This window comes from Capricornis sumatraensis, chromosome 2 (genome assembly GCF_032405125.1).
Source record: "Capricornis sumatraensis isolate serow.1 chromosome 2, serow.2, whole genome shotgun sequence".
In the NCBI taxonomy this organism is placed as follows: domain Eukaryota; kingdom Metazoa; phylum Chordata; class Mammalia; order Artiodactyla; family Bovidae; genus Capricornis; species Capricornis sumatraensis.
This window is the reverse complement of record NC_091070.1, coordinates 64,700,457-64,723,784: the sequence shown is the minus strand read 5'-3', so window position 1 is coordinate 64,723,784 and position 23,328 is coordinate 64,700,457. Positions and strand designations below refer to the sequence as shown.

The window sequence follows — 23,328 nt, the reverse complement described above, 5'->3', positions numbered from 1 at the left end:
CAGAACAAAATTTGGTTCTAGCAGGAGGAGGGCTTCCCTGGTGGCTCATTTGGTAAAGAATCTGCCTGCAGTGTGGGAGACTGGGGTTTGATCCTTGGGTTGGGAAGATCCCCTTGAGGAGGGCATGGCAACTCACTCCAGTATTCTTGCCTTGAGAATCCCACGGACAGAGGAGCCTGGTGGGCTACAGTCCATGGGGTCACGAAGAGTTGGACAGAGGTCGCTGAGCGATTAAGCACAGCACACAGCACAGCAGAGTCTGTGCTTGTCCTGAATGGAGGTGCTTGGCTTGAAAAGTCATACAGTTGACTGAATAATGAGAGCAGTGTGATAAGGGAAAGGGACAAAAAAGTAGGAAAAGACAGAAGTGGTGCAATGGGAACTTCACTGGTGGTCCAGTGGCTAAGACCTTGCATTCCTAATGCAAGGGGTTTGAGTTCAGTCCCTGGTCTGGAGCTAGATCCCACATGCTACAATGAAGAGTTGGCAAGAGTTTGGCAGCCACAGTAGAGAATGACATGTCAAACAAAAGTGAAGGGAAAAGAAGGGCACAAAAGCTTATTAATTTTAAACTAAATTTTATTTATTATTATTTTGGCTATCCTGGGTCTTCACTGTTGTGTGTGGGCTTTCTCTAGTTGCAGCCAGTGGGTTTCTCATGGAGATGGTTTATTATGTTTTGGAGCATGGGCTCTAGAGCGCAGGTTCAGTAGTTGTGGTGCACAGGCTTAGTTCCTCCGCAGCCTGTTGAATCTTCCTGAACCAGGAATCGAACCTGCATCGCCTGCATTGGCAGGTGAGTTCTCAACCACCGACCACCAGGGAAGTCTGAAAAGCTTATTAACTTTTAGCTCAGGTTAAGAGCCTTGAGCAGCAAGGGGTAGAAGGGCAAGACTGCAGTTACCCAGATATGAGAGGATTATAGCCTGCTGAAGATTCGGGAGCCGGGATGAATAAACCTAGCATGACCCCAGCTAAGAAGTCCAAACTATTCCCCTCTTCTCACCACACTGTATTCCAGGGTTTGTTAATTTCCACCACCTTCGCTGAGGCTCATCTCAACATAGGCTATTTACTGATTATGTGATTTGTCCCAGCCTTCAAAAAAGTAATCAGCACAGATTCGGTTAACAAAGTCATTGGATCTTATGTGGTACTTGGAAATAAATCTTTGAGCTCAAGCTTCCTTTTTTATTTTTCCAGATGAGAAAATGGTCTTGTTAAAGATCTAAAAGTAGGTAGAGCCAAGATTCCATTCACCAGACCAAGCTGCTCCTTCCTGAGATTACAGGAAAATTGCACTTCTTTCTCAAATGCCTGTTTGCTCAGTAGGACTAGTAGAGACCATCAATAAAATGATAATATAGAGAACGGTTTTAGTGCGCTCCCTTTTACCGCACTGTTGTTTCCCATAATCAGAAAATCTGTGTCTCACTGTAAGAGGCTGCCGCTTGTTTGTCCCAAATCATTCATCATTGACAGAACATATTGGCCAATACTGTAGGCTCCAGAACACTTTCCACTGCCCTTTCAAAAAGGTAATTGTCATGAACTATATTCCCTTTATGTGCTCTTCTTTTCACATCTGTGAAATAGTATAACTACTTCAATGGTTTTTTTGTGAAGATTAAATGAAAGGATACATTAAAAATACTTAGAACAGAGCCTGGATGCTTTTAAGTGTCTGATAAAGTGCTAGTTATATAATTTTTAACAGCTATTTTTATTCCTCCTTGTTCTTAGCTGTCTTTTTAAATTTTATAAATGAGTAGATAACAAGTGGAAATGGCTTGGCTATTTTCTAAGATAGTGATTTTCAAATTCTAGGATACATACAGTTCACCTGGGGAGCTTGTTATAATACAACTTGTTAAGAGGAATTCAAATTAACTAGCTCCACCACCTCCTGTAATTCTAATGAGTGAAGCCTGTGGACCACACTTTGAAAAACTGTCCTAGGAGTCAGTGTGTAACTGAGGATTTATTCCTGTGCAAAACCTTTAATCCTAAGGAATGAATACCTATTGGTAGAATTCAGGCCCCAGAGGCAAGTGGTGGTAGCCACAGCAGACTTCTTTGAACTCTGTGCAGTCAGCTGCCCTGTTGAGGTTGGTGTTCTTTCTATCTCTTCTGCTCAACTGTAATTTGTCTTCATTTTGTTTTAGAATATATTGGAACCACTAGGTTACCAATGGCTGTGGGCCAGGCAGGGAAGGGGTGGTATCTCACCAACTATAGTGTCATATCTTTTTGTCAAGAGGTCAAGTTCAAGACCCTTTTTTATTTTGGCTGATTTATGCTAGAGTCCTAGGTGAATCCTTAAGAAAGGGCTCACTTAAAAAAATTAGATTAAATAGATTTGTAAAAGTTTTTCCCCTTACTTTGTTGCTCAATTTTCTTATAGCCTGTGTATTTTACAGTGGCAAAAGAGAAAATAAAACCTATTTTTAAATGCAGAAGGGAAAAAAAATGATCTTAACACCAAACTGAAAGATTTTCTTTAGGAGAGCTAGGGACAGGGGATGCAGTTTTATAATCCTGGGGGGCAAAGTATATCCGTACTGCCTTAAGTTCTGTCGAGTATGAAATATGAAAGAAAGAGCATCAGAGCCTTGAGGAAATTTAAGTAACAGGAATGCCATCACCTGGGAGAAGGAAATTTTTTTCTAGTACTTTATTCCAAATGCACTGACTAGTTTACAAAAATAATCTTAACCTAAAGACCCCTGTCTCACTGTGTATCCCTTGCCATCCCCTCCCCCCAAGTCCTCAAGGCCACATCCTGGCAACCCTGAGGGAAGATAAAAATGACACTGAACATATTTTGTCAACTTTCAGGTCCCAGGCCAGGAATAATTTAATTGATAGTTTTCACTGTAGTAGAAAATACCAGTGAGTTAACTCCCATCTGTTAATATTCTGGCCTTGAGCACTTTATTTTAAAATATATATTTATTTGGTTGTGTCAGGTCTTAAGTGAGGCACATGGGCTCAGTAGTTTCCCCACGGCACGTGGAATCTTCCCAGACCAGGGGTGGAACCCACATCCCCCTGCATTGGAAGGCAGATTCCTAACCTCTGGACCACCAGGAAGTCTCTGACCTTAAGCACTTTAGCTAAAGCTCTATGTTGTGAAAAAAGATTTCATATCTAGAATGGAGTGTATTCCATTCATTTTGGGCTTCAGGTTTATGAATCATTTGGATTAAGCCCCTTAAAGTGAATTTAGGGGTTCGTTAGTTGATAAAAGTGTTACTACATAACTACAATTTAGAAAGATCCTTAAGGATCTTGGCTGTTATTCTGACTTAAGAAGATAATATAAGGAAAGGATTTAGGAGATATGTTCTCAGGTCGCAACAGAAAGGACTCTGAAACCTTTTTCATTATTTTATAATGAAATAAAATATTTCATCTTATTTATGTATGCTCAAAATATCAGAGGAAACGGGAAATGATGCCATGCTGTGTGCTGAGCTGAGGATACTCTCAGGGTTTCCCAAGCCTGATTTCTGAGGCATATGGCTTTGTGGTTAGACAGATCTGGATTTAAATTCTGGCCCTGCCACTGCTAGCTGTGTGACCTTGGACAAATTAAATAATTTTTCTCACCCTTAGTCTTCCATTTATTAAAAAAAAAAGATCTGTCAGGAAGCTATGTCAGGAGGATGTGTTAAGAGGATAGAATAGGATGAAGAATAGCATATACTGTACTTAATACAATGCTTAGCACATAGAGGGTACCCAGTAACAGTGACTCTTCACTGTTCCCAAGCTGAATTCTAACAATCCAGAGAAACTTGCCAGCTCAGGGACTGCTTCAGACACCCCAGTTGTGGAGACAGCAGTAAGGAAACATTTTGTCCCAATAGTGCTGGTCTCAGCTGCTCTTTTCCTGATTAATTTTAAAAAGCAATATTTCCTCTCATCTGGGTTTGTGTCTTGCTTCTAGGGAGATCAAAGAAGGAGGAAAAATTATTGTGGAAGTTAATGGCAAAGTGGCAAAAATCAGGAATTTAAAGGTAAGCCTAAAATTGTTTTCCTTTTTCTTTCCCCTAAAGAACTAGTATTAATTATAGTGACTTCTGGGGTGAAGGTGTGTCTGTGAATGCATTTAGAGAGGGAGAGTGGAAGAGGAAAGGGCATATAAGGAGAATTGTGGGAAGAGCTTTGACCAACCACAAAGCTAATATAAAAATATAACAGGGAAGAAGTTCTGGGGATGTAGTTACTGCAACCCAAGTTCTACCAAATGGGGTACAGCTATTTTGGAAACTGGTTAGTAGTAGATATTTTGAAAGTAAACACATGGCCAGCTTAAATCATGTTTGGGGACAATTTGTGCGTGTGTTTAACTTATCTGACCTCCTATTAGACATTGGCTCAATCTTCTTATTGAATATCATTTCATTGAGAAGCATTAACAGGGGTTTTAGTATGCATCTGCTAATACAGAACTCATTTTTAGCCACAGTGAGGCCAAGTAAAGACTTTAGATCCCAGAAGAGAGTCAGGCATTAGCCCAAGTCTTGCTGTAAATACTCTTCCATAGATCTGACTGATCTTTGAGTCACAACTAGACAGACACTGGCAACTTCCTTCCCCACCCTTACTACTTCCTCTGGCTTATTTCCTCCATCCCATTCTTTTCTTTTCCCAGGCCAGGGGAAGTGGAAGGGATTCTTTCTTTCTGAGCCTTGAGTAGTGGAGGACAGGGAAGCCAGCCACGTGAATGCCGCTGCAGTCAGCTTGCAGGTGGTACTTGACATTCCTGAGAGCTGAGGAAGCTGCCTTGCAGGAGGGTTTTCTGGACCCCAGTCCCCCCAGCCACATCCACTCTTGTGTTCCTCCTGTGATGTGATCCATTTCCTTTTATCAGTAGCTCTCTGCTGAGAGAGAAACCTGCCAGACTTTCAACAGGAGCTCCCCGGGGACAAAAGACCTTTCACTCTCTCCTGTCTCTTATTTATATCTCTGTTGCCTAATCACTTCAGCTGCTTTGTTCTGAGAGCTTATATTTTTGGTTCTTAAGAATAAATCTTGGCCAAGATCACACTCTAATCTGCCCCCTGCTCACCTCGCTGGCCAGCTATCCTCTTTTCTGAGTCCAGTTATCCACTCAGAATCTCTTCGTCATTCTGTCAGCCTCATTCTACTGTGGGTTTTAGAACCCAGTTCAAGGGATTGTTTCTCCCTGTCCAGAATCTAAATATTAAGTAGTAAGATAGGCATTTCTGTGAATAATGCCACTCTCCCCAGTACCTGGAGGTCGGTACAATTTCCAAGCTGCTCTCTTCTACCCTGAGCAGTTGGATTGGGCCCAGCTCTTCTGTCCAACATGCCTTCTGGGGGTGGATACCCCAGGGACCTCTGTGAGAGCTCTAGGTTGACAGAGCCTGTCAGGCCCAGGGACTGAATTACTCATGCACGACTGGTATATTCTATAGAAATACTCAGAGAAGAAATGCTAGTAAGAAGAGGCCGAGGGAAGGAGAGGTTTTTTTCTCCCAAGCAGTCTTACGCCTCACAGGTCTGGTTTATATGTAGATGTGTGATAATATAATAGGCATTTAATTCTGTTGCTTCATTGTACCTAACAAGATGAAGACAAAGGTTACTTTTTTCCCCCTTTTCAGGTAGATACCATAAAGGTTCTCATGGTCAGTCCAGGTATCTCCATCTACAAGCAGAGGAATCAAGTGCCTCTGGTTTGATTCTGATATTACAGTAGAGAAGATACTAGATCTTGTGTTTAATTTTAGGTGGACAGTCGACCTAATGGCTTTGGCGACTCCCGGGAGAAGGTTGTGGCGTTTGGCTTTGATTACTGCTACTGGTCAGTCAACCCAGAGGATCCCCAGTATGCCTCTCAGGATGTGGTAATGTCATTTTCCTTCACTTTCCCCAGGTCTTTATAACTGGATAATTATTGGGAAATTAATGTGGAATCTGGGCCCTGGCTATTTCTTACTTATGGTAGGTTGGTCAGAAACTAATGATGTTTTGGTTTGGGAAGTATTGTCTGCAGCAGATCTGCTGAGGACTGAGAGGATGAGGCAAGCCTTTGCTGGCTAACGCTGTTGGTCATCCTTCCTGCTGCTTAGCTTTCCCACAGATTTCCAAGGTCTGGTCAAGGAGGTCTACATAGGACTTCTGTTTCTGTGAAGCAGCAGCATTGTCCTGGTTGGAGCACTGTCAGAGGTCATGCATTTGGTCCCTGTGATGGCCAGCAAGCCTTGCCTGATTCACTTCTGTGACCACAGACAGTAGCTCTTATCCTAGCAGCTTTCCTAGTCCTTTCTCAAATTAGAAAAATGATATCTTTGGCTTTTCATATGTCCTTTCTTAAATGAGAAAGAGAATGCTAGAGGCATATGTTCTTAGAAAAAAGTATTGAAAATGGATATATTTGGGGAGGAGCCCTAGACAACCATTGCCTATCAGTCTATATGCCTTTGAATAAAAAGCCAAAGTGTGTTTTCTGCTAAGTATTTCAGTCCTTTGTGAAACTTTCCCTAATTATGCTAAAGAAACCATTTTATCAAGTTTGAGTGATTTAGAGGACAGCATAGGCATACCTCATTTTTATGACATTTGGTTTTATTGCACCTAATAGATACTGCATTATTTACAAATTGACTATTTGTGGCAACTCTGCATGAGTAAGTCTGTCTGTGCCATTTTTCATAGCATTTATTCACTTTGTGTCTCTGTGTGACATTTTGGTAATTCTCATAATATTTAAATTTTTAAATTATTATTCCATTTTTGTGGTTATCTCTGGTCATGTCACCACTATGACTCACTGAAGGCTCAGATGATGGTTAGTAGTTTTTAGTCTTAAAGAATTTTCTAATTAAGATTTGTTCATTGTTTATAAACATACTGCTATTGCATTTAGTAGATGGCAGTATGTGTAAATATATCTTTGGTATGCACTGCTAAGTTGCTTCAGTTGTGTCCAACTCTGTGTGACCCCATAGACAGCAGCCCACCAGGCTCCCATATCCCTGGGATTCTCCAGGCAAGAACACTGGAGTGGGTTGCCATTTCCTTCTCCAATGCATGAAAGTGGAAAATGAAAAGTGAAATTGAAGTTGCTCAGTCATGTCCGACTTATCATGACCCCATGGACTGCAGCCTACCAGGCTCCTCCATCCATAGGATTTTCGAGGCAAGAGTACTGGAGTGGGGTGCCATCGCCTTCTCCATTGGTATGCACTAGGAAACCAAAAAATTCATGTGACTGCCTTTGTTGCAATTATTCACTTTATTGTGCTGGTCTGGAGCCAGACCTGTAACATCTCCAAGGTCTACCGGTACTGATTTTTCTGCTAGTGCAGACTTCTGAAGATGATTGGATAGTTCTAAACCATGGAAGTATAATTCCCCATCCTTCCCTTTTGAGGGGACCATGTGGAAACAAGATCCTAGACCACTGTGGGATTTGTTATTTTTGTTGGTCCCTTCTGTTGTAATATGAGCAGCTCACTTTTGTAGTCACAATTTATTTGCCATAAATGCTTAGCAGCTGCTGCTGCTGCTGCTAAGTCGCTTCAGTCGTGTCCGACTCTGTGCGACCCCATAGACGGCAGCCCACCAGGCTCCCCCGCCCCTGGGATTCTCCAGGCAAGAACACTGGAGTGGGTTGCCATTTCCTTCTCCAATGCCTGAAAGTGAAAAGTGAAAGTGAAGTCGCTTAGTCGTGTCCAACTCTTAGCAACTCCATGGACTACTGCCTACCACGCTCCTTCGTCCATGGGATTTTCCAGGCAAGAACACTGGAGTGGGGTGCCATTGCCTTCTCCAATGCATGAAAGTGAAAAGTGAAAGTGAAGTTGCTTAGTAGGTGCAGTGTGGGTATTACCTGGCTCCGATAAAGCCTTCTCTGCTCTTTGAAGGATGAGGGCTCTTGCAGATCCGGGCTTGTCTTGTGGCCCTGGACTTTTATCCCAATACTCAAGCATGTATGAGGTAACTGGTTTACTAGTGTTCATATTGTTCCACCGAGATCATCCAAGAAGAGCCAGGAAAGGAACTGACTCTTAAATAAGAGGATGGTACTCCTAAAGCAGTTCACAGTTGTGACTATATCTGTGGCATCGAAGACAGTGGTCTCTAGAAGAAAGTGAGCATTCCAATGGCTCCTTCCGTTCTTCTTGGCCATGGCATACCTAGGACTGTTCTGTACATAAGAAACATTAACTATTTTGTGTAACATTTGATGGATAATCTGGGAAGTATATGTAAACAAAAAAATCACCATTTAGTATACAGTGTATAGGTATAATTTTGTTTTGAGGCTCATATTTTGTATTTATGTAGCTTAAGTGTGTAAAAATTATCTAGTGGAAACCCAGAAGCCCATAGAGGAGGGGAATTCATAAATGTGATTCCTCTTCTGTTGCCCGATTTGAAATTCAGTGGAAAGATCAAATGGGATTTGAACAGGAAGCCTGTGCAGAGAGATAAAACCAGTGCCTCCTGAAATTTATTCTGGCTTGTTTACTAAAAGTCTAAGGCATTCATTGGGTAGTATATGAGAGGGAAGGAAAGGAATCTCTGTCACAGGCTGGAGAAGGGCCAGAGTTTCCAGAATGTTGTCAACACTCAGATCCACCTGATTTGTTTGGAGGGACTCATCACTGACAGAAATTGGAGCCCAGACTTTTAACCTTAATCAGTATGACTCTGAGGTCACCAGGGTTAGGAAAGGCAGATTGTTATAAAATAGGACTTGGCATAGGAAAGAGTTTATATGTCATCTGGTTCTTCCCCTCCCAAAATACAGCAATCCTTTCTACTGTCTTTCTGATCATATTTTGGGGGATGGGGGTGGCGAGAGACCAGTCTTATTGAAGTATAATTTTGATATAAGTCACCATTTAGTGTAGAGTGTACAGTTCTATGAGTTTTGACAAGCACATATAGTTGTATAGCTTACACTACAATAAGTATATAAAATAGTGTGAGTGAGTGAGTGAAGTCGCTCAGTCGTGTCCGACTTTTTGCCACCCCATGGACTAGTAGCCTACCAGGCTGCTCCCTCCATGGGATTCTCCAGGCAAGTGTACTGGAGTGGGTTGCCATTTCCTTCTCCAGGGGATCTTCCCGACCCAGGGATCAAACCCGGTCTCCCACATTCCAGGCAGACACTTTAACCTCTGAGCCACCGGGGAAGCCCATATAAAATAGTGTATCTTCCCCCAAATCTTCCATGCCTCATTGTAGTCAAACTGTTCTCCTTAACCATCTAGCCCCTGGCAATGTTTTCTTCCCTACAGTTTTATCTGCTTCATAATGCTGTAAAAGTGTAATATAATAGTAGGTAGCCTCTTGAGTCTGGCTTACTTCACTTAGCATGATGTATTGAATACTTGAGATTCACCTCTGCTGTAGTTTGTAATCTGACCTTGATTCAGACTCATGTAAATAATTTTCTTGCCTCAAAGGAATCTTATGGCTTTGGAAACATTGATTCTAACTCTGAAGAGTGAGGGACCAAGTCCCTGGAGGACTGTACCTCATTTTATGAAGGAAGGACTGTCATCACCCTCAGAAATACAGCACTGATTTCAAAATATACAGATATCTGTGTTGAAATATTCCCTACTGGTCTTAGGGGGCTTTTGAGCAATATCATAAGCCATTGCATGATAGAAGTTGATGAGAAGTCACCTATTTGGTGTTGATGCTGCCTCCTCCTCATGGTCTTTTAGAGTGTTAGAGCTTGAAGGGAACCTAGTAGTCATCCAGGCCAGGCTTTCCCAACCTCAGCACTATTAATATTCTGGCTGTGTAATTCTTTGTTGTGAGGAATCTGTCCTGGGCACTGTAGAATCTTTAGCAGTGTCGCTGGCCTATACTCTCTAGATGCTGGTAGTAGTCCCAATTATGACAATCAAAAATGTTTTCAAAAAACGCCCGTCTTCTAGGCCAACCCTCTTATGTTCCAGAGACAATGTATAACTAACATAGGCTTATACAGGCAGTTAATGCCCAAGCAGGACTAGAACCTTGCTTGCTCTGGTGGCCTTTGCATTGTGTTGTATCATTCTACCTCCTCTCTTTATGCCTATATTACAATCTCAAAAAATAAGTTCAAGATTAAAATTCCTTAGTGCTTTAGCACTTCCCAGTCCTTAATGGTGACACACTTAAACACATAGACAGTTCAGTTCAGTTCAGTTACTCAGTCGTGTCTGACTGTTTGTGACCCCATGAATTGCAGCACGCCAGGGCTCCCTGTCCATCACCAACTCTCGGAGTTCACTCAGACTCACGTCCATCGAGTCGGTGAAGCCATCCAGCCATCTCATCCTCTGTCGTCCCCTTCTCCTCCTGCCCTCAATCCCTCCCAGCATCAGAGTCTTTTCCAATGAATCAACTCTTCATGTGAGGTGGCCAAAGTACTGGAGTTTCAGCTTCAGCATCATTCCTTCCTAAGAAATCCCAGGGCTGATCTCCTTCAGAATGGACTGGTTGGATCTCCTTGCAGTCCAAGGGACTCTCAAGAGTCTTCTCCAACATCACAGTTCAAAAGCATCAATTCTTCGGTGCTCAGCCTTCTTCACAGTCCAACTCTCACATCCATACATGACCACAGGAAAAACCATAGCCTTGACTAGACGGACCTTAGTCGGCAAAGTAATGTCTCTGCTTTTGAATATACTATCTAGGTTGGTCATAACTTTTCTTCCAAGGAGTAAGTGTCTTTTAATTTCATGGCTGCAGTCACCATCTGCAGTGATTTTGGAGCCCAAAAAAATAAAGTCTGACACTGTTTCCACTGTTTCCCCATCTATTTCCCATGAAGTGATGGGACCGGATGCCATGATCTTCATTTTCTGAATGCTGAGCTTTAAGCCAACTTTTTCTTTCTTTTTTTTTTTTTAAGCCAACTTTTTCACTCTCCACTTTCACTTACATCAAGAGGCTTTTTAGTTCCTCTTCACTTTCTGCCATAAGGGTGGTGGTGTCATCTGCATGTCTGAAGTTATTGATATTTCTCCTGGCAATCTTGATTCCAGCTTGTGCTTCTTCCAGTCCAGCGTTTTTTATGATGTACTCTGCATATAAGTTAAATAAGTAGGGTGACAATATACAGCCTTGGCGTACTCCTTTTCCTATTTGGAACCAGTCTGTTGTTCCATGTCCAGTTCTAACTGTTGCTTCCTGACCTGCATATAGGTTCCTTAAGAGGCACGTCAGGTGGTCTGGTATTCCTATCTCTTTCAGAATTTTCCAGTTTATTGTGATCCGCACAGTCGAAGGCTTTGGCATAGTCAATAAAGCAGAAATAGATGTTTTTCTGGAACTCTCTTGCTTTTTCCATGATCCAGTGGATGTTGGCAATTTGATGTCTGGTTCCTCTGCCTTTTCTAAAACCAGCTTGAACATCAGGGAGTTCGCGGTTCACGTATTGCTGAAGCCTGGCTTGGAGAATTTTGAGCATTACTTTCCTAGCATGTGAGATGAGTGCAATTGTGCAGTAGTTGGAGCATTCTTTTGTGTTGCCTTTCTTTGGGATTGGAATGAAAACTGACCTTTTCCAGTCCTGTGGCCACTGCTGAGTTTTCCAAATTTGCTGGCATATTGAGTGCAGCACTTTCACAGCATCATCTTTCAGGATTTGAAATAGCTCAACTGGAATTCCATCACCTCCACTAGCTTTCACATTCCAGGATGTCTGGCTCTAGATGAATGATCACACCATTGTGATTATCTGGGTCGTGAAGATTTTTTTTGTGCAGTTCTTCTGTGTATTCTTGCAACCTCCTCTTAATATCTTCTGCTTCTGTTAGGTCCATACCATTTCTGTCCTTTATTGTGCCCATCTTTGCATGAAATATTCCCTTGATATCTCTAATGTTCTTGAAGAGATCTCTAGTCTTTCCCATTCTGTTGTTTTCCTCTATTTCTTTGCACTGATCGCTGAAGAAGGCTTTCTTATCTCTTCTTGCTATTTTCTGGAACTCTGCATTCAGATGCTTATATCTTTCCTTTTCTCCTTTGCTTTTTGCTTCTCTTCTTTTCATAGCTATTTGTAAGGCCTCTCCAGGCAGCCATTTTGCTTTTTTGCATTTCTTTTCCATGGGGATGGTCTTGATCCCTATCTCCTGTACAAAGTCATGAACCTCTGTCCATAGTTCATCAGGCACTCTATCTATCAGATCTAGTCCCTTAAATCTATTTCTCACTTCCACTGTATAATCATAAGGGATTTGATTTAGGTCATACCTGAATGGTCTAGCGGTTTTCCCTACTTTCTTCAATTTAAGTCTGAATTTGGTAATAAGGAGCTCATAATCTGAGCCACAGTCAGCTCCTGGTCTTGTTTTTGTTGACTATATAGAGCTTCTCCATTTTTGGCTGCAAAGAATATAATCAATCTGATTTCAGTGTTGACCATCTGGTGATATCCGTGTGTAGAGTCTTCTCTTGTGTTGTTGGAAGAGGGTGTTTGCTATGACCAGTGCATTTTCTTGGCAAAACTCTATTAGTCTTTGCCCTGCTTCATTCCATATTCCAAGGCCAAATTTGTCTGTTACTCCAGGTGTTTCTTGACTTCCTACTTTTGCATTCCAGTCCCCTATAATGAAAATGACATCTCTTTTGGGTGTTAATTCTAAAAGGTCTTAGAGGTTTTCATAGAACCGTTCAACTTCAGCTTCTTCAGCATTACTGGTTGGGGCATAGACTTGGATAACTGTAATATTGAATGGTTTGCCTTGGAAACGAACAGAGATCATTCTGTTGTTTTTGAGATTGCATCCAAATACTGCATTTCGGACTCTTTCATTGACCATGATGGCTACTTCATTTCTTCTGAGGGATTACTGCCTGCAGGAATCTATGTCACATAGATCAGGTGTCAACAAATATGAGCCTGTAGAGAGCAAGTCAACTAGAAGGTCTGCTGAGAGGCAGCTTCCTTGTTAATAATCTATAGATCCTAAATGTTTAACATTTCATTTGACTCTTTCCCCAAAATCTATCAAACATGTGTTTTAACTCCGTTTTATAGATAAGGAAACTGAGGCATGAAAGGTTACAAGGCTTGCCTAAGTCACTTAGCCAGTAAATAAGTAGTGAAGCAAGGATTCAAACCCAAGACAGTCTGGCTCTAAATTGTGTGTCGTGTCCACCAAGCCTCACTGACTCTCAACATTAGACAATTCTCAGTTAGTCTACTAGTGACCTGGTTCTCTCTTTCTATGTATTATCTGTTTCCACCCTTTCAATAACTTGAAATGGAGAAGATTTTATCCTCTTTCAGTAGTTGGGGAAATTTAGGCTTAAAGAGATTACATGATCTGCCCAAAGTCAGACAACAAGAAAATGAGTCTTGGATTTGAACACAGGATCATCTGAATGCAAAGTTCATATTCTTTTATAAAAATATAAAAAGAGGTATATAGTAAAAGGAAGAGAAGGAAAATTGAGAGAGGATGATGGGAAAGAGAGAGAAAAGGTTATGGTGAATGGGGATTGGCAGGGGATTATACTATCTGATTTGACATCAGAATTGTGGGGTAATGGACATCAGCATTCCATTTTTTTTTTCAACTTGAAAGCAATCATTGTTTGTTAACTGACTAGATTGCAGAAATAATTATGGTAGATACCTTAGTTCATCCTTCTAATAAGCCTGTTGATCTCGTCGTCCCTGTTGCCAGCATCTCCACCTTCTACAAAATGGGTGGTCTTTTTCTTCATTCCTCCTCATGGAGAAGACAATTTAAAGGGTCACAGGAAGCTGCTTGCTTCTTTGAAACATTTTCCAACATACAGATGTCATGAATCGTATCCTCCATGCAGATTGATGCCATATTTCCCAAGAGATTGAGCAATCAATGTGTTATCCATCAGGGCAATTCATGTCTTGTTGATTTTGCCATAACCTTACTTAGAGATGAATTCATTTGCAGACTTCAGATTTGGGTACCCCCATTCAATGTATTGGAGAAGGACATGGTAATCCACTCCAGTATTCTTGCCTGGAGAATACCATGGACAGAGTACCCTGGTGGGCTACAGTCCACAGGGTCACAAAGAGTTAGACACTATGTGTGACTGAGCACTCTTGAAGTTAGAACTGGATTTGAATTCAGGCACAGCCACTTATTAGCTGGCTTTTTTCAAACAGATAACCTCTCTGAGTCTTAGTTTTTTAGCTGGAGTTACTGTGAGGAGGAAAAAAATAATGATGTGACGTACTCAGTCTAGGGCTTGGCAACTAGAAGTTGAGTAAATGAGGTCATGAGTGTTGTGGCTTGGGTTGTGATTATCACTATCACAGCACAAGAAAAGCAAGGCTCATGCTTCTTTCTAAGACCTGAACTAGATTTGAAAATCTCTTCTTTGAATTTGTTGTGCTCACTTCTGGGACCAGCATGCTCCACTTGGAAAATTAACTTCCCTCCATTCCTCCTGGTCAGGAACATCTGTTGGAGCGGGAGTCCTCTGCTCAAGCATATTGTGTTTGGGTGATTATGTGTTTGTAAAAATTTCCATGAAGAGCATTAGCTCAGCTTTACCCACCAAGGACTGTGAGTAGCTGTCAAAACAAGTGCAGACTGAGTCAACAGAAAGCCAGTCAGGAACAAAAAACCACCCAGCCCTTGTGGGACGTAATTGCTTCTATACTCCTGGGAATCTTTATTTTAAAGTGCTTTTGTTGTTTTGCTAAAACACAATGCCTAAAATGCCTGTAGCTTTTCCACATGAAAAATTGTGTGAGTGAGCAGGGATTTCCTCCCCACAACTACCAAATTCAAAACTGAAATTCTAGTAGCACTGTGATTGTGTTTGTTGTTGTTTACATGTCCACAATATGCTGAACATCACACAACACACAGAGACCATCCATTGCTTACCCTCAAAGAGCCCTGGCAGGGGCCAGGATGGAGGGCAGTGAGTGTGTGTATGTTGACATGCATGCATGCATGTATGTGTTATAGGTTCTTTGGTGAACATATTCTCTAGTCCTGGACTCCAGTTTAAGGACGTTAGGAACCTGGAAAGGCTTCAGAGGAAAACCCCACACACCCCAAAATGATTAAAGGGCTGGCTGTAGGAACCAAGAGGAAAGCTACTGTCAGTGTAGTGCACGCCATGTGTGTGATTATTTAATGAAAGAACATTGCTCTGGAGACAGGAAAGACAGGTGACAATAGTGCTTTGCAAGTATGGAGCATGATTATTTTAAGCTTATGCAGAATTAGAACAAGCTGGTCTTCATTGCCATTAGGAGAAAATGGAAGAGAATTCCCTGGCCATCCAGTGGTTTGTACTCTGCGCTTTCACTGCCGAGGGCACAGGTTGAATCTCTGGTCAGGCAACTGAGTTTCCGCAAGCTGTGCAGCACAGCCAAAAAAAAAAAAAAAGAAAAGGAAAAAATAGAGAAATTTGAATTAGGACATGAACAGTACCTTTTGCAGAGTTTTTGAATCCAGCTAAATAGTTTTGACTTTAGAATTTCAGAATTTTGGTGTTAGAAGAAACACTAGAGACCGTCATGACACACGTTTGAATGATAAGGCATAGAGACAAAAATAGCAATTATAGGGTGTTTTTTCTTTTTGGCTAGTCCAGAATTATGCTTGATGTTGCATGGGAATGTCTGTTGCTTATTCTAGTGACAGGGTCGTGAACTGCAACACAGAGTTTCCTGCAGGGCAGGAAGTGTGCTGCTTAACAGAATCCCAAGGAAAGATCTTGTTCTTGAGACTGGGCCTCTCCCTGGCTCTTTACCCCATCAAGATGAGGACATAGCATTGTAGCCATCTAGTAGTATGTGGGGGCATTGAACGCCTATTATTATAAGTTCTCTAATGTGACATGCTTTTTTCTACAGTTCTTCTGTGTATTCTTGCCAGCTTTTCTTAATTTCTTCTGCTTCTGTTAGCTCCTTGCCAGTTTTGTCCTTTATTGTGCCTATCCTTGCATGAAATGTTCCTTTGGTATGTCCAATTTTCTTAGAGAGCTCTAGTCTTTCCCATTCTGTTGTTTTCCTCTATTTCTTTGCATTGTTCACTTAAGAAGGCTTTCTTAGCTCTCCTTGCTATTCTCTTGGGTATATCTTTCCCTTTCGCCTTTGCCTTTCACTTCTTTTCTCAGCTATTTGTAAGGCCTCCTCAGACAACCACTTTGCCTTCTTACATTTCTTTTTCTTGGGGATGGTTTTGGTCACCACCTCCTGGACAATGTTACGAACCTCCATTCATAGTTTTTCGGGCACTCTGTCTACCAGGTCTAGTCCCTTGAATCTATTCGTCACCTCTACTGTATAATCATAAAGGATTTAATTTAGATCATACCTGAATGGCCTAGTGATTTTCCCTAATTTCTTCAATTTGAGCAGTTCCACAAACTATGGAATATTCTTGATGAAACAGAAATACCACACCACGTTACTTTCCTCCTGAGAAACCTGTATGCAGAACAAGAAGCAACAGTTAGAACTGGGTGTGGAACAACGGACTGGTTCATAATTGGGAAAGGAGTACCTCAAAGCTGTATATTGTCACCTTGCTAATTTAACTTATATGCAGAGTATTTCATGTGAAATGCCAGGCTGAATGAGTCACAGGCTGGAATCAAGATTGCTGGAAGAAATATCAACATCTTCACATATGCAGATGATACCATGTTAATGGCAGAAGGCAGAGAAGAACTAAAGAGCCTCTTGATGAAGGTGAAAGAGGAGAGTGAAAAAGCTGGCTTAAAATTCAGCATTCAAAAAACTAAGATCATGGCACCCAGTCCTATCACTTGATGCAAATAGATGGGGAAAATGTGGAAACAATGACAGATTTCATTTTCTTGGGCTCCAAAATCAACGTGGACGGTAACTGCAGCCACAAAATTAAGACGCTTGCTCCTTGGAAAAATAGCTATGACAAACCTAGACAGCATATTAAAAAGCAGAGACATCACTTTGCCACAAACATCTGTAAAGTCAAAGCTATGGTTTTTCCAGTGGTCATGTATGGATGTGAGAGTTGGGCCATAAAGAAGGCTCAGTACCAAGGAATGGATGCTTTCAAACTGTGGTGCTGCAGAAGACTCTTGAGAGTCCCTTGGACAGCAAGGAGATCAAAACAGTCAATTCTAAAGGAAATCAACCCTTTAACTGGAAGGGCTGAAGCTGAAGCTCCAGTGTTTTGGCCACCTGATGGGAAGAGCTGACTCGTTGGAAAAAACTCTGATGCTGGGAAATATTGAGGGCAAGAAGAGAAGGGGACAACAGAGGATGAGATGGTTGGATGGCATCACTGACTCAATGGACATAAGTCTGAGCAAACTCAGAGAGATAGTGAAGAACAGGGAAGCCTTGCGTGCTGCAGTTCATGGGGTGGCAAAGAGTCAGACATGACTTAGCTACTGAACAACGACAACAACATTGTGACCAGGCTGGGGCTACTTACTGCTTCCACAGAAATAACATTTCTGTCTGGGGACTGCAACCCATTATAAGATGATGATTGGTCTATGACCTCCTGCCTCAGAAAGTAAGTAGGGTGAGGTAGAGAGGAGTATGACCCTCACTTTTGTTGTATCTGCTGTACTTGGAATGTGAATGAAGGCTTTGGAGAAGAGAAAAGAAGGTGGAAGAGTTACTGAAACTGAAGAGGGACCTTGGAGGAGCAGGAGAAGGGGAAAACATGAAGAAGAAACTAAGGTGAGAAGGAATTTGAGAGTTTACAGAGGGGTTCGGATTGTATCATTTTTTATAGTAGATATCATTTCCAATTTAGGTATAGGAACAGGCTCAGATAGGTTGAGTAGCTTGCTTGAAGGTCACACAATCAAGTAATGGAGCCAGGATTCAAACCTTTGACTGTGATTCCGAAGTCCAAGCTCTCAAAGGCTGCACTATTTATACATAGTTCTCTTTGTTTCTATATTTCCAGTGTTGCACGTCTTAAATGATCAATCAGTGGTTCGTGGATTGATAATTTCATTTATGGTTCAGTGGGTGAGAGACAAGCAGGACTCTGCCTTCCTCAATCTTATGGCCTATTTTGAGAAGGCCTTGCAGTTTGCCTAAGCTAGAGAGCCACAGACATCTATGAATTTCTCTGTGCATCCCTTTCCCTAATGCATATATGTGCTAGGGCAGCTGGGGAGCGTGTGGGCGTTAAAGGATTTTTTCATGAATATTTGCAGAGCTGTGTACATTCCATCACTAGTGCTAATTCTTCCCAACCAAGATGGAGACAGAAGTAGAAGGGAGAGAATTTTATAAGAAAAAGCCTTTTTGTGCAATAATTGGATGGGGCTCTGCAGGCCTGAGTGGGGGAAGGGAGATTACCATGAGTGTTTCATTTCAGCACATTCCCTCTGCCAACAGCACAGCTGCTTGGCTCCATAAGCATGTCCATGGGCTGGATTTTAAAGGAATAAGGTCATTCTTTTGGCTTCATCTAAACTCATTTTTTTCCCTCTCTAGAAACTTGATTGTCAGTCTTTAAAGGGTAGTTTTAGACTTACAAAAAAAAATGTGAAGAACTGAGATCCTTGACACTTAATGCTTGCTGTTGGTGCTGGATGCCTGTACAAAAATGAACAGCAGAAATGAGAGAAATCTTATAAGATGCAAAAGCTTGTTTGGATTTTTTTTTCCTCCTCTGTGAGCCAAGGGTAACAAAGAATTTCTGGTACTATCTGGAGCCCTTGAGATTTAGCCTGGGGAGAGAGGTTGTGTATAGGAGTGGCATGCTCAAAGCTTGACAATCAGCTGGAAACTTGGGGCAGCCTAAGCATAAATACAGACAGAGGTCCTGAGACATGTCCTTGCTGTTCCTGCAGTGCTGAGAAGTTGCCCTAGACTCCACATCCTTTACACTTGAATTTGTCCTGGATTTAAAAGGATTATCAGTTAATTGCTTGAAGATGAGGGGCATGATGATGGAGATGATCACTTTGAGGATCTTTGGAAAAACAATTTGCAAAATCACCCGAACAAGAGGATGTAAAATGAAGAACAGCCCTTTGAACAAAAGGTCTGTGTGTCCACCACAGTGGACATGTGTTCACAGGCAGACTGATAACAGTAAGCTTCTCCAGTGGGAGCCACCTGGTCTGCATGGCCAGGTGCTGAATTCTCTCCCACATACTTGCACAGTGAGCCTGTGTCTGGTCCCCTCTCAGCACCTTTCAGTGGTCCTCTGTTTGTGGGGAGCCAGTCCAGCAGACCAACAAAAGGCCCCTTCTAAGTGCAGTGTTCCGAAAAGGGTTCAGAAAGTGTTGGGAAAGAAATGGGACTGGTCTCTCTCTAGTTCTTTGCTCAGCAGAAAGCAGACAGCTGCATAAAATGTGTTAGCAGATTAATTAGTTTATTAAAATATTTTGCTATAAAGGTAATCAAGCTAACTGGAAAATGTTCAAACAGTCCAGAAGGGTATAATATAAAAACTGAAACCCCTTCCCCTTTCATACTTCCCTACTGGTCTCATTCTTCAGAGGTAACCACTTATCTTAAAAAAAAAAAAAAGTACTAACGGGCTTACACTGTATATTTTATTTTCAACTGGCTTTACTTTATCACCTTATCTTGGCCCTAATTTATTGGCAATACCTATTGTTCTACCTCATTGTTTTAATGCTATATAGAATTCCATCATACAAAGGTATTGTAGTTTAATTATTTTTCTAGTGATGTATGGTTTGAATATATTATATGATATGTAATTATAATTCCATAATTATGGATTCCTGCTATTATATAATATGTATTATATTATGTGTCTGCTGTTCTCTGTAATACTAGAGTTAGCATCTTTAATTTCTAGTAGTGTATCTGCTGTTTGGAGAGTTCAGTTCAGTTCAGTTGCTCAGTCATGTCCGACTCTTTGCGACCCCCTGAATCGCAGCACGCCAGGCCTCCCTGTCCATCACCATCTCCTGGAGTTCACTCAGACTCACGTCCATCGAGTCGGTGATGCCATCCAGCCATCTCATCCTCGGTCGTCCCCTTCTCCTCCTGCCCCCAATCCCTCCCAGCATCAGAGTCTTTTCCAATGAGTCAACTCTTTGCATGAGGTGGCCAAAGTACTGGAGCTTAAGCTTTAGCATCATTGGAGAGTAGTATATTTTAAATTTCAATATATTTTTGTCTAATTTCCTTCCCAAAAGATTATAACAATTTACATGCTTAACAGTAGTGTATCAGAATACTTTACCACATTCCTTGTCAATACTAGGTGTTATCAAACTCTTTAATCTTTGCCTGTCTTATTTGAAATGGTATCCTATTTTTAGCTTTTCTTTTTGATATATTTGATGAGCATCTCTGTATGTTTCTGGGCCATTTGTATACTTTCTTCCCTGTGAATTATGTGTTCATGTATTTTCCCCCATTTTTCTACTATACTGTTCATTTTTCTCTTATTTTTAAGAGCAGTTAGAATATTAAGGAAAATGTTCCATGTCATAGATGTTGCAGTTGTTTTCCCTGTTTACTTTTGTTTTGATTTTGTAATTTTTCCCCTCTGTGTGTGTTTAAATGTAGTCAAATTTATTGACCTTTCTCTGTGGCTTTCTGGTATATTAAGCTTAGAAGGGCCTGCCATTCTGAAGTTATGAAAGTATTTGCTATGTTTTTTTTTTTCTTTCTGGTACACTAATGAATTTATCTTCTTAATTTAAATGTTTGATCCATTTGAATTTTTTTGGTGAAGGAAATGAGGTGGGGCTTGAACATCCATCCTTTCTCTGCTAATATTAGGGGAAACACACTGACTGAAGCTGCCCATCCTGGCCAAGCACCATAGTAACCATTTGGATGAGTTATTTTATGACAGGAGGTTCCTTACTAGGAACATGGAACTAATAAGCCACCACCAATAGGAATAGTTCTGGAAAGGTCGAAAGGAGATGCCACCTGTCTTACCACCTCCCAGAATCCTTCTCACTGGCATCCATCTTGGCTGAGCAATGCATGTGCCACCAGGAAGGACACTGAGTCAAAATGATTGGCCAGAAACAACCTGGAAACTAATCCCATCACCATAATACCTGAGACTGCAAGCCACATGGCAGAGCAGTCCTCCTGGGTTCCCCCACCCTCCTGCTCTCTGCCCAGGCACCCCTTCACAATAAAGTCTCTTGTTTTGTCAGCACGTGTGTCTCCTTGGACAATTCGAGTATTAGGAAAAAAAACCCTTTTGGGCCCTGGAAGGGGTCCCCCTTCCTGCAACAACATGAAAAAGCCATTTTTATCATTTGCTTAATTCCTGTGTATACCTAGAGTCTCTTAAAATTATTTTATTTCATTGATCTGTTTGTACTTTAATATTGTGCCAGAACTAAATATAGTGTTTCAGAAGTTATTTTTCCAAGATCTGAAGTTAGGGATGGTCATTATTGTGTCTTGGCTCTAATTAGTCTGTGATTTACACATATTTACATAAGCTTAGCTTCCAGCAAAAATAGCCTTTTTAGAATCCTGAGCAGGGGCTTCCCAGGTGGTGGTGGTGGTGCTGCTGCTGCTAAGCACTTCAGTCGTGTCCGACTGTGTGCGACCCCATAGATGGCAGCCCACCAGGCTCTGCCGTCCCTGGGATTCACAACGCAAGAACGCTGGAGTGGGTCAGGTGATACTAGTGGTACAGAATCTGCCTGCTAATGCAGGAGATTTAAGAGAGTGAGCTTCTATCCCTGAGTCGGGAAGATCCCCTGGAGGAGGTCATAGCAACCCACTCCAATATTCTTGCCTAGAGAATCCCATGGACAGAGGTACTGGCAGGTGAAAGCCGATAGAGTCTCATAGAGTTGGACAGGACTGAAGCAACTTAGCATAGACACATGCAGAATCCTGTACAGGTGTGGGGATGAAGGGAAATAATGTGTTTATATCTTTGTTTTGTTTACTTTACCTTTTAACCCTGTTCTCTTATCTCTCCATTAAATCAACCAACATTAAGTTTGATGTCTTATTTGTGAAAGTTCACTAAGATCCTATAATATGTGATTATTTCCCCTTCTTTATTCATTCATTCAACCTATACCTACTGAAAAATATGCCAAGAATTGTGCAAGGCATTGGAAATAATCAATAAGAGTTGGACATTGTACTTACCCATGAAAAACTTAGTTCTTGAAGGAGACAGATACATAGTTAATTACCTTACAGTGTGGTAAATAATATACTGTAGTAAATATTTTATTAAACATTTGAAAAATCTTGAAGAGAGGTTAGCCTTTTTTCATTGGGAGTGGGGGTGTTGTCAGCAAATCTAGTCCACAGGGTGATTTTTCTTTTCAGTAATGAATAGTATTTAAACCTGTAGTTCTTTTCCAAAGGCGAGAAGGGCCGTAAGACTTGAAGGTGGTGGTTCACATACATGGATTTAACTATACACTTTGGTGAGTTTCCAAAAAGATCAGTGGCTTCTCAAAAGCATCACATGAGTGATTCACTCATCCTTACTTGATTCTCTCCCTCTGGTTTCATTCTAGATACCACTTAGTCTTATAAAATAGGTTTATGAATCATTTGATAGAGCCTGGCTGTATAGAATATTAACTTGATTTCTGATCATTATGAGGGAACTGGATTCAGTAAAAACCTCTCTTCTCTCTGCAGAAAAGGCAGAGTGGATGGTTTCTCAATTTTCAAGTATGAGGCAGAGGAGTATGAGCTATTTATAGATTCACCTCCCCCCACAGATGAACACAATAGAAGCCCGAAATCAAATGGTGACCAGATGTGCCCGGGCATCTCCCAGTCTGTATTTAGAAACTGGAAAAGGCAGCGCCGCTAGGAAGTTGGTCTCAGGGCAGAATTGGTTGGACTCACTCATAAGATGATTGTATACAAACAGCCCCTTGCATTGGGTCCGTAGGAGCAGAAGGGTAAAAGAAGTGTGTGCGCAAACTCATTTTTCTTGCTTCTTTTCCTGGCAGTGGGAGATTATTCCTTTGTTAATCATTTCATTGCTCAACTCTTTCCTCTGTAGTTGGGTGGTTAGACAAAGTGGAAAAGCTTTCTGGGGATATGTACTGAGTTGATGTGGGGTAAGAGCCAGTGTGGCTTCTGTGCTGTTGGTAGAGATAGTGGTTCTGCTCAGATGAGAAGAGATCTGACCGAAATGGAAACCCTCAGTTGCTTTTTCTTTTTCTCTTTACTGTTCCTTCGTTATTAAACTAACCCCATCTTGCTTGTGGTGGTGTTATGGTTTAAAGCACAAACATGTAGTGGTTTCTGGCTGGTATTGCTTTTCCTTTCCTTCCCACATTAAAGATTTTTGAGAAAATAGAAGCAGCTTCCTCCTTTAATAAGCATCTGGCACCATTTGCATGGAGTTTAGACACTCGATT

At 41.4% G+C, this 23,328-nt stretch overlaps 1 protein-coding gene across 1 annotated transcript in view; it reads left to right on the top strand.

Annotated features, from left to right (window-relative positions):
- The window catches only part of STARD9 (StAR related lipid transfer domain containing 9), a 114,873-nt gene that overhangs the window by 1,096 nt on the left and 90,449 nt on the right, over positions 1–23,328 (top strand). The window contains 2 exon segments of the mRNA XM_068992648.1: positions 3,953–4,022; positions 5,763–5,879. Of these exon segments, the coding sequence (XP_068848749.1) occupies positions 3,953–4,022; positions 5,763–5,879 (187 nt within the window).